We start from the raw sequence: 12,482 nt of genomic DNA on the forward strand, positions 1-12,482 counted from the left end.
GTCTACAATCTCCAGTTTATGTAAAACAGTCTTATCGTTCAAACACTTTGCACACGTGCAGGACGTGGCGAGTCAGTGACGCCCCAGGAAAACGGATCGCACCGTGGTCCAGCGGTGGGAAGATGCGTCGACGGGTCCTACCTTTGCTCAGGCTTTTTCTCTTGAACCCGCTTTGGTGGGCTTGCTGGGAAATTCCCCGTTTCTTCGTGGAGGTTTCCTCTCCTTATCCTTTGGATGTCTGTAGACTTTTTCCTTCATTCCTGCCGTGTCGACTTCTGCCTTGTCTCTGTGTCTCGGTTAATCATCCCACGCATCTACCTCTGTTACTAGTTTTTCCTGAACCTCAACGTTTGCCTGATATACTACTATTTTACTAATTCTTGGTCTGCTGATAGGACGGCCCTTCAGAGCATCCAGGCTGCCCCCTCCCCGAGGCCCACGCCTCCGGGTAGCAGCCTCCTCCTCTCTGCCCCGCCCCCCCTTTAGCCCCCGAGCCCCAGGGTCTGAAATCAGCCACCCCCCGGGGTTGGCTACAAGCCCCTGTGTGCTCTCCAGAGAAACGGGACCGGGACAGGTAGTATACGCATATAGATGCGGGGTTGGCTACAAGCCCCTGTGTGCTCTCCAGAGAAACTGGACCGGGACAGGTAGTATACGCATATAGATGCCTGTGAGGGAAATCTAGGAATGGGCTCACGCGGTTATGAGGCCGTGAAGCCCCACGGTCCGCCGTCTGCAAGCTGGGGCCCCAGGAGGCCAGCGGGTGCGACTCAGTCCAAGTCCGAAGACCTGAGGCACTGGGGACGGGCGGTGTAGACCAGACCCTGGTCTGGGTCCAAAAGCCCAAGAGCCAGGAGCGCCGATGTCCGCAGGCAGGGGAAGAGGGTCACGGCTCAGCTCCAGCGGAGTGACTTTGCCCCCCACCTCTTTGCTCTATTTGGGCCCCCCGGGGGCTGGATGGGGCCCCCCAACCCCGCTTTCCTCTGGCCCCCAAATCACAGGCTAATCTCTCCCAGAGACACGCTCCCAGACACGCCAGGAATGAGGTTCTACCAGCTCTCCTGGTGCCCTTAGCTCAGGCAACTGGCCTGCCTGGGGCACGGCCGAGCCCCTCAGCCCCTAGCCAGGGGGCTACAGCTCCGCACACAGGCCAGGATTCCCAGGGAGCCGGCTCCCGAGAGGATCCCAGGTTCCCGGGGAGCAGCCTGGGAGTGGGTGTCTGAGGGCGGGGGCCTTGGGTGTGTAAGCAAAGACCCAGGCTCCGTGAGAAGCTCTGGTCCTGCCAGTGCAGGCTGAGCTCCGGGCGGGCGGCGGGGGACCCTGTGGACTGCTTCAGCCCTGGGAGAGGAGAATACCCTCGCAAGGCCTTATGGGGTCCAGAAGCCCCCCCAGGCTCAGAGGGAGGTGCCCAGACCCTCCAGCCTGCACCCTCCCCACCTGCCTGCCACCTCTGTGGGCAGGTCCCATGCTGAGAGCCAGTTCTGCACATCACGGGCCGGGGCTCTGTGGGTGAGGGTGCTCTGCCCCCGCCCCAGGGTCCAGGCACCAAGCCCTGAACCCAGGAACTCCTGTCTCCCACCAGGGCCCCCAAGAATTGCCCAGCCAAGAGTCAGAGGCCAGGCCGAGTTCTCTCTGGGGCACCCCCTGGCCAGGGGCACCCGTTCAGGACTCAGGGAGTGGAAGGGTGGGGGCCGCCGAGGCCAGCCGGCAGCCACCACGGGGCAGCGGACCTTGCCGTGTCCAGGAAAGAGGAGGTTTGCCTGCTCCCCCGGGTCTGGAGTCAGGGGCTACCGAGCACGGCGGTGGCCTCAGGCGGCCCCGGCCCGGACCGGACCCGGGCACAGAGCGGGGTCAGTGGCCGGCCAGCCTGGCACTGACACTCTCTGTCCCTCCCTGCCCCCCCCTCCACCGCCCAGCCACCTGCCCCAGGACCAGAGCACGACTCGGCCATCTCCCAGACCGGGCAGGTGGGGGCAGGTTCCACGCTGTGGGCCCTCAGCTCGGGTGCCTGCGTGACCCCCGGGCCTGGCTGGGGGGTCATGTGCCCCAGCAGGTGTCCTGGCCCAGGAGACGCTGATGTCCAGTGTGGGGTGGCGACTGCTCGGACAGTGGATACAGGGGGCCGGGGGCACGTCCCCATGAGCTGGCAGTCTCAGCAGGTGCCCCTGCCCCACCCCCCTCTAGGGCCAGGGCCCGGAACGGGGCCGGATGTGGGCAAAAGGACCCACTGTCTGATCTTTGCTGGGCCAAGTCCAAGGAGGGCCCTCACAGCCTCCGCACCCCGAGCCCTCCTTGGACGCTCACTCTCCCACCTCTCCCCCGGCCCAGTTGCACCCAGGAGACAAAGGGGCAAAACCTCACCCTTCCTGGATTTGGAGGAAGGTGAGCTTGCCCTGGGGTGGCGGCCAGCAGGTGAACCCGTTAACAGGGGCTCCCAGGCCAGCCCCTCCGCCCCGCCTCCACCACCTGCCAGGCCAGCGGCCACCCAGGCCTCCCGCCTCCTCGCTCGGAATGGAGACCCTGGGACCCTTGCGGGAACTGGCCTTGCCACAAGGTCTATCCCTGGCACTGCCTGGAGAAGGTGGGCCGAGCGGGCATCGGGGCAGAAGGAAAGAGGGCGAGCGCAGCCGGGCCCAGGCCGACTCCAGCCCTGCCTTAGGCCACAGCCCTCGGAGGACCGGTGAGGCGGGAACACCTCAGCGCCCCTGCACAGATGGGGAAACTGAGGCTCGCGAAGGTCAGGGTCATCCTGTCCCTGCCACACCCAAGGGAGCCTCTGGCCCCTGCTAGTGCCTCGGGGCAGGTCCAGCGCAGGGACCTCTGCCCGGTGACAGGGCCCCTGGCTCCTGGACGCCCAGGCGGTGGGGGACGGGCCTCCGGGGCCTGCTCAGCCCAGCTCCGCGCGGTTTCCGGGGGCGGCGTTCCCTCCTTGGCCCAGCAGGCAGCGCCTTCGGGGAGGAGCAGTCCTGGTTCAGGGCGACCTCGACGATCTTCCAGCTCAAGGACCAGCATCGCTTTGCCATCACCTCTCTCTCCTCAGGATGAGGCTGGACGCCCAGAGCCCCTGCCCGGAGGCGGGGCTGCCCGTACAGACAGGGGGGCGGGCCAACAGCCCGAGTGAGGGCGGCCAGCACGGGCCGGGCACCTGCTTCCTCTCCCCGCAATGGGGAGAGGAGCCAGGCAGGTGCAGCCAGAGCTCGGCTGGAAGGAGGAAGGTACCCAGGTCCAGGCTGGTGGCAGAGAGACGGGCCCAGGTGACCCGGTGACTTCAGCTAGGACACCCTGACTTCTGCATCCGCCAGGCTTCCCGCCAGGCTCCCGAGGGATGGGCCACCATGGGAAATGTGTGGGGACAGGACTGTTCTGGAAGGACCCACGCCTCCCCGACCCGGTTCACCCACCTGCCCCGCCCCTGTCCCCAGGGGCGGCCAGACCAGGACCCCTCGGAGGCCTGGAAGGGGGGTCTCCCACCCAGGAAGGGCCCAGAACTGCTCCATAGGTCACAGGGCGAGCAGGGGAGGCCTGGGGGGCACCCGGAGGGGGGCCGTGGTCAGCTGCCCCCCAGCAGCAGGAGGAGGAGCACGGGGCGGAGACGGCTGTCAGCACTTCTCCCTGGTGCTCCGCGCGGAGGTCGAGGGCAGGCCCCGGCTCGCCCGGCCCCGAGGACGGGGGGCTCGGTCTGGCGGGAGGCTCCTCCCAGGACTCACCCCTTTCTCGGTCACTGGGCCGAAGAAGGAGCTGAGTTCTGAGCTGAGGGAGAAACGTGTCACGTTTGTCCAGACCCTGGGCATCACCCGTGACCACACTGCCTTCTTGCCCCAAACCAGCGCTGGGAGGTCTGAGGCAGCTGCGGGCACCGGGGCCGACACCGGGGAAGGGGACCAGGAGCCTGAGGGGCTGAGGTGCAGGGGCCGGGCGGCAGTGTCCACTGGGGAGGGGCTGTGTGCCCAGCTGGGACAGGTACCAGACCTCAGACATGTCCTGGCCCAGGTCCACCTGGTAAGGAGGTCATCGGGACCCAGGTAGCAAGGCTGGGGGCTGGGGCTCGGGAAGAGGGTCCCAGGCAGGACCCGTCAAGCAGCAGAAGAGGTCCCAAGGGCAGCCGCCAGGCAAGGGCGCAGCGAGAGTGGCCCTGGACTAGGGGCCAGGGGGAGGGGACTGCGGGGGGAACAGCTTGTCAGAGGGGGAGGCCAGGGCAGGGGAGGGTCACTCTGAGGGCAGAGAGGACTCACAAGGGCCCGTCAGTGTGACCAAAGGCAGGAGGGGATGGGCCCGTGGGACTTGTGCTGGGGGTCTGGGGAGGGGGCAGTCCTGATATGAAAGATTAAAGCTGCAAAGACACAATTAGGTTCAGGGCCTCAGAAGAGACCCGGCGGGTGAGAGAGGCCCTGACCTGGGCCTCCTTAGCCGCGTCGGGAGCGTGGAGCAGAGGAGCAGGCGGCACCGGGGCCCCGGACCCAGGCACCTCTTTTGCCCAGACCTCCAGGTACCCCTGCTCCGACCACCTTCTCCCCTCCACACGGTCCCCCCACCCCGGGCCAGCCCCTCCCCACCTAGGTCCCCTGCCCTGGGCCACCCTGTCCCCTCACATCAGGAGCGTTTCCCAGCATCCCTGGTGTTTCCTGCCTCTGGCCTTTACACGTGCTGACCACACGCACACACGCAGAGCTCACGCGTGAGCACATACCACTTACACACCCACCCACGCACGCGTGTGCGTAGGGAGGATGCCCTCGGGTGCACGCACGCTCACGGGCACGCGCACGCCCTCTGTGCCTGGCGGCCCATTCTGCAGCGAGTCTGGGGCCCGCGGGCGCTGCCTGAGGAGGCTGGGCGGGGGCAGGGGGTGTGCAGACAGGCCCCGCTCCTCTGACCAGCGCGCCGGCCCCACAGAGCGCGTGTCCTCACACCCCTCGAGGCCTGAGGGGGCTGTGAGGAAGGCTGGGGCGCTGGGGGCTTCCTGGGGCCCAGGCGGCACCCACCGGGGTGAGGAGGGGGCAGCCAGAGGCCGCGCCCCTTTCCCTCCCTGCCCCCCAGGCCTCCCGCTCTGCAGCGCCCGCCCTGTTTCTGCCTGGCCTCCCCGCTCTCAGACGGCCCAGGCCGGCCCCGCGTGAAATGCTGGGCCCACCCCCTCTGGAGCCCAGCCTGGCCCTTGGCTGACCCCATCCCCACAGCCGGTCAAGGCCTTGCCTGTGCCTCGTCTCCCGAGGCCACATCAGTCCCCCTCACCCCTCCCGCACCAGGAGTAAACGTTTGGAGCCCGATGACCGATGACCGGGGCGGCCTGGGGCCGCGGGCCGGGCCGCGGGCAGCGCCCAGAGCCCCGGGTCGCAGGCCCAGGCCGGGCAGCCTGAGTGTCCTCTCTGACGTTTGTCCCCGCTGAACTCTCCGGCACCCCCCCCAAGGGCTGGGTGCGCTCCTGGCCCAGGTGCCCCCTGCCCAGCACCCCCCCCCGCCAGGTGCCCCCCTGCTGCAGGCCCTGCTCAGAGCTGTGGCTCCCACCCCCCAGGGGTCACCTGGGCCCTGAGCGAAAGGCAGGAGCACCCACCGCAGGAGAATACTTAGGCCCGGGTCCGAGGACCTCAGGCCCAGGCCCCAGGGGTGGGCTCGCTTCCCCTGGCGGGACCAGGAGATCCAGCAGAGCCTTGGGCCAGCATGACATGGTCAAGTCACAGGGGCGAGAAAACTTCCAGAATCAGGAGATTCCACTGAGGCCCTGGAAGAGCAAGACCCCACAAGAAACAGTCCTGGCTTTGGGGTCCTTTGGCGGGGAGGGGGTGCCCAGCTTGGCCGCGGTGACTCAGGAGGGCCCGTCCGTGGATGCTCCCAGGAGACGGGGTGCCCTCAGGCCCCTCCTACCCAGAGACCGTGCACCCAGCCTTCCAGAGGTGAGGGGACACGCTTTAGCTCCAACCACCCCCCACCGGGCCGGATGCTTCTGGAAGCCACCTGCTCCGGTCACCCTAATCCAGAGTGTCACACCCGTGGGAGGCTGAGGGCATGCGGGCCGTGGTGGGGGGCAGGCCGCTCTCCCCACAGCCCTGCCAGGCCCCTCTCTAAGTCAGAATGCTGCAGCCCCTCCACCTCTCCAGAGGCAGCCAGCCGGCCCTGGGCTCCTGCTGGCCAGGAGTAGCCTCGGGTTGGCCATGACCCTCCTTGGGTCCCTTGGGGTCTGGCAGCAATGCTTCATCCCATCCCCCGGCCCTCCCCCAGCTTTGGTTCCTGGACCAGCCCAACCTCCTGGGCTGGGAAAGAAGACGCCAGGTGGAGACATGGTCATCACCAGGTGTCGACAGTGGCCAACCCAAAGCAGAGAGGGGACGAAGAGCCAGAGACCAGGCCAGCACAGGGGGAAGAGTGGGCCCCCTGTGGTCTGGGTAGAAACTCAGAGAGGGCCTCATTCGGGGACACTCCGAGTCTGGGGCGCCTCCTGAAACTTCAGAGCAGCTATCCTCTGGGGAGCCCAGGCGGGGGTGTGGAGAGCTTCTTGCACCCGGAGGAGCCCTGAGCTGGCTGCCCCGTCGGTTCCCAGCCCTGGTGGTCTCATGCCGCAGACCCAGCACCCCACCCCCACTTCTGGCCCCGGTGCCCCACCAGGGAGCACGGCCACTCTCCGCTTCGGCCATCTCTCCACCGGGCTGCCTCGGGTCTTTCCCAGGTCAGCCCTGGAGGTTGGACCAGTCCAGGAGCTGGGAAAGCGGGCAGGGAGAGGGGATGAGGCCTTCGGTGATTTTCTGGAGTATTCTGTCCAGCAGCTTCTAGGTGACCCCGGGTGCTGCCCCTCCTCTACTTAAAAAAAAAATCTACTGGTTGGGGATCCCCCCATGGGAGGAGCATCCTGGATGGGGCGATCTCCGGGGCTGTGAGCCACCCCTGGAGGGCGGGGGACAGGCCTGAAGGGTGAGGTGGGGTCCAGTGGGGCCTCCCCTGCCCAACCAGCTCAGCGCTCCCTCAGAGCCCCTTCCCGCGGGCTGGGGGCACAGACGGCCAAGCAGCAAGTCGGTGGGGTCCACGAGGTCCCTGTGAGCCCCCCGTCCAAGACCAGCGGACACTCCATTAGCCACCGGTCAGCGAGAGGCCACCAGGTGTTGGGAGAGCCTCAGCTCTGAAGGGCCAACCATCTCCGGGGGATACTGCCTGGGGACTGGGACCCGTCACTGCCCCCCAAGGAGATCAAGCCTAGGCCTGGGCCCGGGCTTGTCTCTGGCCTGCTGGGCCAGAAGCAGGGGATGGCATCAATGACGTCTCAAGGTCCAGGCCAACTCCCAGCATCCCTGTAGCCCAGCAGCTCCCCTCCCGGGCAGATGCCCATCCCCCCTCACGCCTGGGCCTTGGGCTGCAGGGAAACCGCAGCCTCAGCTCCGCTGACTGCTGAGCAGCCACGTCTGCAGCTCACGCGCCCGCCAGGCCCACAGAAGGCTGAGCCCAGCCACGTCCAGAGCTGCCAGCTTCTGCGATGGGCCCAGAGACGGGGAGGAACCTAAGGCAGGGACCCCAGGTCAGCCTCTCGGGGGCCTCTCCTGGTGCCAGGGCTGGGGGTGGGTTCCTGAGAGGCCAGGGTCTGGCTCCCGGGCTCAGGGCAGGCACTCTGCCCTCCCGGGTCAGGGACAGGTCCTCTCAGACACCCCACCTGCCTGTCCCCCTGAGACCCAGGGAGCAGCACCTGGTCTGCCAGGACCGGGCAACTCGGCTCTCAGTGGGTGCCAGGGGGAGCCTCTCCACCCCCATGTCAGCAGGTACCCACCACCTGGAGGGCAGAGATGGCCCAGCGGCACTGCCGACCACACGCAGGGCCAAGCTCAGAGCAGCGCGAAGGGGTCCGGAGAGCACAGAGGGGGTCCTGGTGCCCGTGGGGTGCCCCCCCGTTCCCGTCCCCCGCCGCCATCCAGCACAGCCCCAAGGGAGGGGAAGAAAGGGACAGAAATCTTGCAGGAGTTGCTGGCGATGGCCCAACCCTACCTGGACCTGGCAAAAGGTGAACCATCGGCCCTTGGGGAGCTGACGCCAGGGGTCCCCACCAATAGGGCTCTCAGGGGGACCCCTCCTCCACCTGCGGGGCCCAGCAGCTGCCCGGGCACCCACCTCCTGGGCCCTGAAATCGTGCCCTGGGTCCTCTGCGGCTGGGCCCGGCCCGAGCCCCCACTCGACCCCAGCCTGCTCAGGGCCCCTGGAGCCTGAGTTCCAGGAGGACTGGGTAAGGGGCTGGAGGGGCACCTGAGGGAGAACCTGGTGGGGGAAGGAGGAGTCCAGGGCCCCAGCCTCCAGCCCTGCTCACGGAAGGCCCCATCGCTGCAAAGGGGTTCCCAGGGTAGCCAGGGGCAGTGCAAGGTCCGGGCACCCGTCCCCACTCCTGCCTGTTCTGATGGACTGTCCCCGCACAGCCTAGAGCGTGAACAGTGCCTGAGGGGCGGGAGCTGATGGGAGGCCAGGCCAGAGGGGTGGCGGTCTCAGGCCGGCCTCTGCCCCCTCCCCGGCACCGTTGCCCTCCTTACCTCCACCCCCCTCCCCCCTCCCCCTCCCCCCACCAGGTGCCTCCTCTCTCTCTCTGCCCCACCCCTTCACGTTGGCCTCTGCCTGGTACACCAAAGGCTCCCACAGCCCCAGCACCAGTGAGAAAGCAGGAGACCCTCTGCACGGCACTGCTCACCCAGCGGCCCCCCAGGCAGCCCTGTTGATGGAGCTCCCTGGTGCCCCCCCGCAGGAAACCCGAGTCTGTGCTCCCAGACCCCTGGGCCACTGGGGAGGGGCGACAAAGGGCGGTACATGCCGGCCTCACAGCCCCGGCGAGGGGTCCAACCAGGGCTGAGGTGCAGGCACCCTGACCTCACCAGGACCCCCGTGGGCCTGAGGCCCACCCTCCTGCCCCCACTAGGTGGGTGGCAGGGCCCATGCTGGTCCCATTCAGGCAGTTGACCTGACCCACACCTCCCCCTCGATTATTTCCGGCCAACCTTGGGGCCATTCCAAAGCCCGAGGCCAGGGCTGCCAAGAATCCAGCTCCCGGGCGGAAGGTGCCAGGCACTGGGACGGGAGCCTGCACCCTGCAGGGGGCTGGGCCTGTGTCTGGGGGTGGCCAGCCCCTGTCCCCTCACTGGCCACAGCTGCGTCCCCTCGGTGTCTGCACCCACCCCACTCACCGTTGCTCAGAGCCGTTGACCCCATTCAGTCCTGTGCTGAGGCCCCCGCTGGCCTGGGGTGGCCTTGGACGGGACCAGGGGGACAGGTGACACTTGCTAGATTTGAACAGGGCCCGGGACCCCATCAACCCAGAGAGGCCTCTGAAGGGAGACAGCCCTCTCTGTAAGGTGGGCAGGTACCCTCTCATCCACTGCCACTGGGGGAGGTGCCAGCCTCAGCACCCCAGGTAACAGGACAGGCTGAGCTCCACAGGGTGGGCGGGACTGGTGCAGGAGGGGATGCACAGTGCGGGGGATGGGCCTACGCCCAAGGCCAGAGGGGCCCCGGGCTGAAAGAGGTGCCCACGGGGCCCCCAGCCAGAGCCCCGACAGCTGGCCGTCGGGGGAAGCTGTGCCCAGCACACCTGGCCCTCGGTCTCTGCTTCGGGGGCAGATTTGGCTTCTTTACCTTGGCCCAAGTTTCCCGTCACCGCGGGCCTGCTGGGCCTTTCAGGATCAAACTCATACAGTGCAAACGGGGCCTCGCTTCCCCTCCCAGGGTCACCAGGCTTGGAGATGGAACAGTGGTAGGGCTTGGGCGAGGACTGGGTAAGGGGCTGGAGGGGCACCTGAGGGAGAACCTGGTGGGGGAAGGAGGAGTCCAGGGCCCCAGCCTCCAGCCCTGCTCACGGAAGGCCCCATCGCTGCAAAGGGGTTCCCAGGGTAGCCAGGGGCAGTGCAAGGTCCGGGCACCCGTCCCCACTCCTGCCTGTTCTGATGGACTGTCCCCGCACAGCCTAGAGCGTGAACAGTGCCTGAGGGGCGGGAGCTGATGGGAGGCCAGGCCAGAGGGGTGGCGGTCTCAGGCCGGCCTCTGCCCCCTCCCCGGCACCGTTGCCCTCCTTACCTCCACCCCCCTCCCCCCTCCCCCTCCCCCCACCAGGTGCCTCCTCTCTCTCTCTGCCCCACCCCTTCACGTTGGCCTCTGCCTGGTACACCAAAGGCTCCCACAGCCCCAGCACCAGTGAGAAAGCAGGAGACCCTCTGCACGGCACTGCTCACCCAGCGGCCCCCCAGGCAGCCCTGTTGATGGAGCTCCCTGGTGCCCCCCCGCAGGAAACCCGAGTCTGTGCTCCCAGACCCCTGGGCCACTGGGGAGGGGCGACAAAGGGCGGTACATGCCGGCCTCACAGCCCCGGCGAGGGGTCCAACCAGGGCTGAGGTGCAGGCACCCTGACCTCACCAGGACCCCCGTGGGCCTGAGGCCCACCCTCCTGCCCCCACTAGGTGGGTGGCAGGGCCCATGCTGGTCCCATTCAGGCAGTTGACCTGACCCACACCTCCCCCTCGATTATTTCCGGCCAACCTTGGGGCCATTCCAAAGCCCGAGGCCAGGGCTGCCAAGAATCCAGCTCCCGGGCGGAAGGTGCCAGGCACTGGGACGGGAGCCTGCACCCTGCAGGGGGCTGGGCCTGTGTCTGGGGGTGGCCAGCCCCTGTCCCCTCACTGGCCACAGCTGCGTCCCCTCGGTGTCTGCACCCACCCCACTCACCGTTGCTCAGAGCCGTTGACCCCATTCAGTCCTGTGCTGAGGCCCCCGCTGGCCTGGGGTGGCCTTGGACGGGACCAGGGGGACAGGTGACACTTGCTAGATTTGAACAGGGCCCGGGACCCCATCAACCCAGAGAGGCCTCTGAAGGGAGACAGCCCTCTCTGTAAGGTGGGCAGGTACCCTCTCATCCACTGCCACTGGGGGAGGTGCCAGCCTCAGCACCCCAGGTAACAGGACAGGCTGAGCTCCACAGGGTGGGCGGGACTGGTGCAGGAGGGGATGCACAGTGCGGGGGATGGGCCTACGCCCAAGGCCAGAGGGGCCCCGGGCTGAAAGAGGTGCCCACGGGGCCCCCAGCCAGAGCCCCGACAGCTGGCCGTCGGGGGAAGCTGTGCCCAGCACACCTGGCCCTCGGTCTCTGCTTCGGGGGCAGATTTGGCTTCTTTACCTTGGCCCAAGTTTCCCGTCACCGCGGGCCTGCTGGGCCTTTCAGGATCAAACTCATACAGTGCAAACGGGGCCTCGCTTCCCCTCCCAGGGTCACCAGGCTTGGAGATGGAACAGTGGTAGGGCTTGGGCGGGGGGCGGTGGGGGGGGTTCCCAGTCCCCGGTGGGAAGTGACCAGAGGCCCCAGAGGCAGGGCAGCACCGAGGCTCTTGCCCCCTGCCCCCATCCAGGCTGCTGCAGCGGGTCTTTCTGGGACTGGAAAAAGGACCAGCCACGCAGGGGCCTCTGGCTGCCTGCCCCCGCTCACCCTGCTGTGGCAGCGCCCAGGCCTGTCCTAGTCAGTGCCTCTTACATAAGCAGCCCTGTGGGGGGCTCAGCTGCCGCTGGGCTCAGCTGCCCTGTCCTGCCCCCTGCATCACGAGCCTCCAGTGGGCTGTCCTTGTGCCCTGGGTGGAGGCCAAGCCAGGCCCATAAATAGGGGTCTCCCCGGTAGCCTCCGCGCCTCCTGCCCGCCTCTCTGCTCGTGCTGCCTGCTCAGCTCTGGGAGAATGGCCGCTCTGAACACGCTGTGGACAGGGCTGGCCCTGCTAGGGATCCTGGGGGTCCTGCAGATTCCAACCCAGGCCCAGGCCGCCCTGCAGCCCAACTTCCAAGAGGACAAGGTGAGGGGCTCCTTGCCTGGTCCCCAAGGCGGGACAGGGCCGTGTAGGGAGCAGGGCGCTCCCTGGGGCCCAATTTTCTCCCTGGGAGGAGCTGAAGGGAAGGAGGGCTGGGCCGGCAGGAGGAGGCTGACCATGAGAGGGGAGCCTTCCTGGCAATGCGCCCACCAAGATCTGGGTACATTACCCCCGACTGGCAGGGAAGAACCTGTGTCCGCGAGCGCCCACACGGCACATGCAGACACGCGGGCCACCTGCGTGCCCGTCATCCCTGACCCAACATGCTTAGCCCAACGAGCTCACGATGCCCAGGGAAAACAGGCACACTTTCCACACCTGGGTCCTAGGACACACCTCCGTGCGCGAGCGCGAAGATGGGGATGCTGCACAGGGCGGCGCCAGGGGATGGCCACAGCAACCGAGTGTGCGCGCGTTCGCGACCCTCCCCCCACTCCCCGCGCCGCACGCGCACGCACGCACACAGCCACACGCACACACAGCCACACACACACGCACACACACAGCCACACACACACACACAGCCGGCGGCGCGCTCCCCCTCGGGGGCTGCGGGAACAGTCGGAGTGGGTCTCCCAGCCGCGCGCCCTGCTCCGACCCCTCCAGGGACGGCCCGGAGCCCTCTGGCGCCAGCTCCACGGCCAGGCAAGGCCGGACCCAGCGGAGGGGACGGGGCCAGGCTGGAGAGGA

At 67.7% G+C, this 12,482-nt stretch overlaps 1 protein-coding gene across 1 annotated transcript in view; it reads left to right on the plus strand.

The window, feature by feature from the left end:
* Positions 1–11,517: 11,517 nt before the first annotated feature.
* PTGDS (prostaglandin D2 synthase) overlaps positions 11,518–12,482 on the plus strand; it is a 3,713-nt gene continuing 2,748 nt past the window's right edge. The window contains exon 1 of the mRNA XM_007127251.3: positions 11,518–11,777. Within this exon, the coding sequence (XP_007127313.1) occupies positions 11,664–11,777 (114 nt within the window). The 5' untranslated portion in view covers positions 11,518–11,663. The remainder of the gene's footprint in view (positions 11,778–12,482) is intronic.

Source organism: Physeter macrocephalus, chromosome 13 (genome assembly GCF_002837175.3).
Source record: "Physeter macrocephalus isolate SW-GA chromosome 13, ASM283717v5, whole genome shotgun sequence".
NCBI lineage: Eukaryota > Metazoa > Chordata > Mammalia > Artiodactyla > Physeteridae > Physeter > Physeter macrocephalus.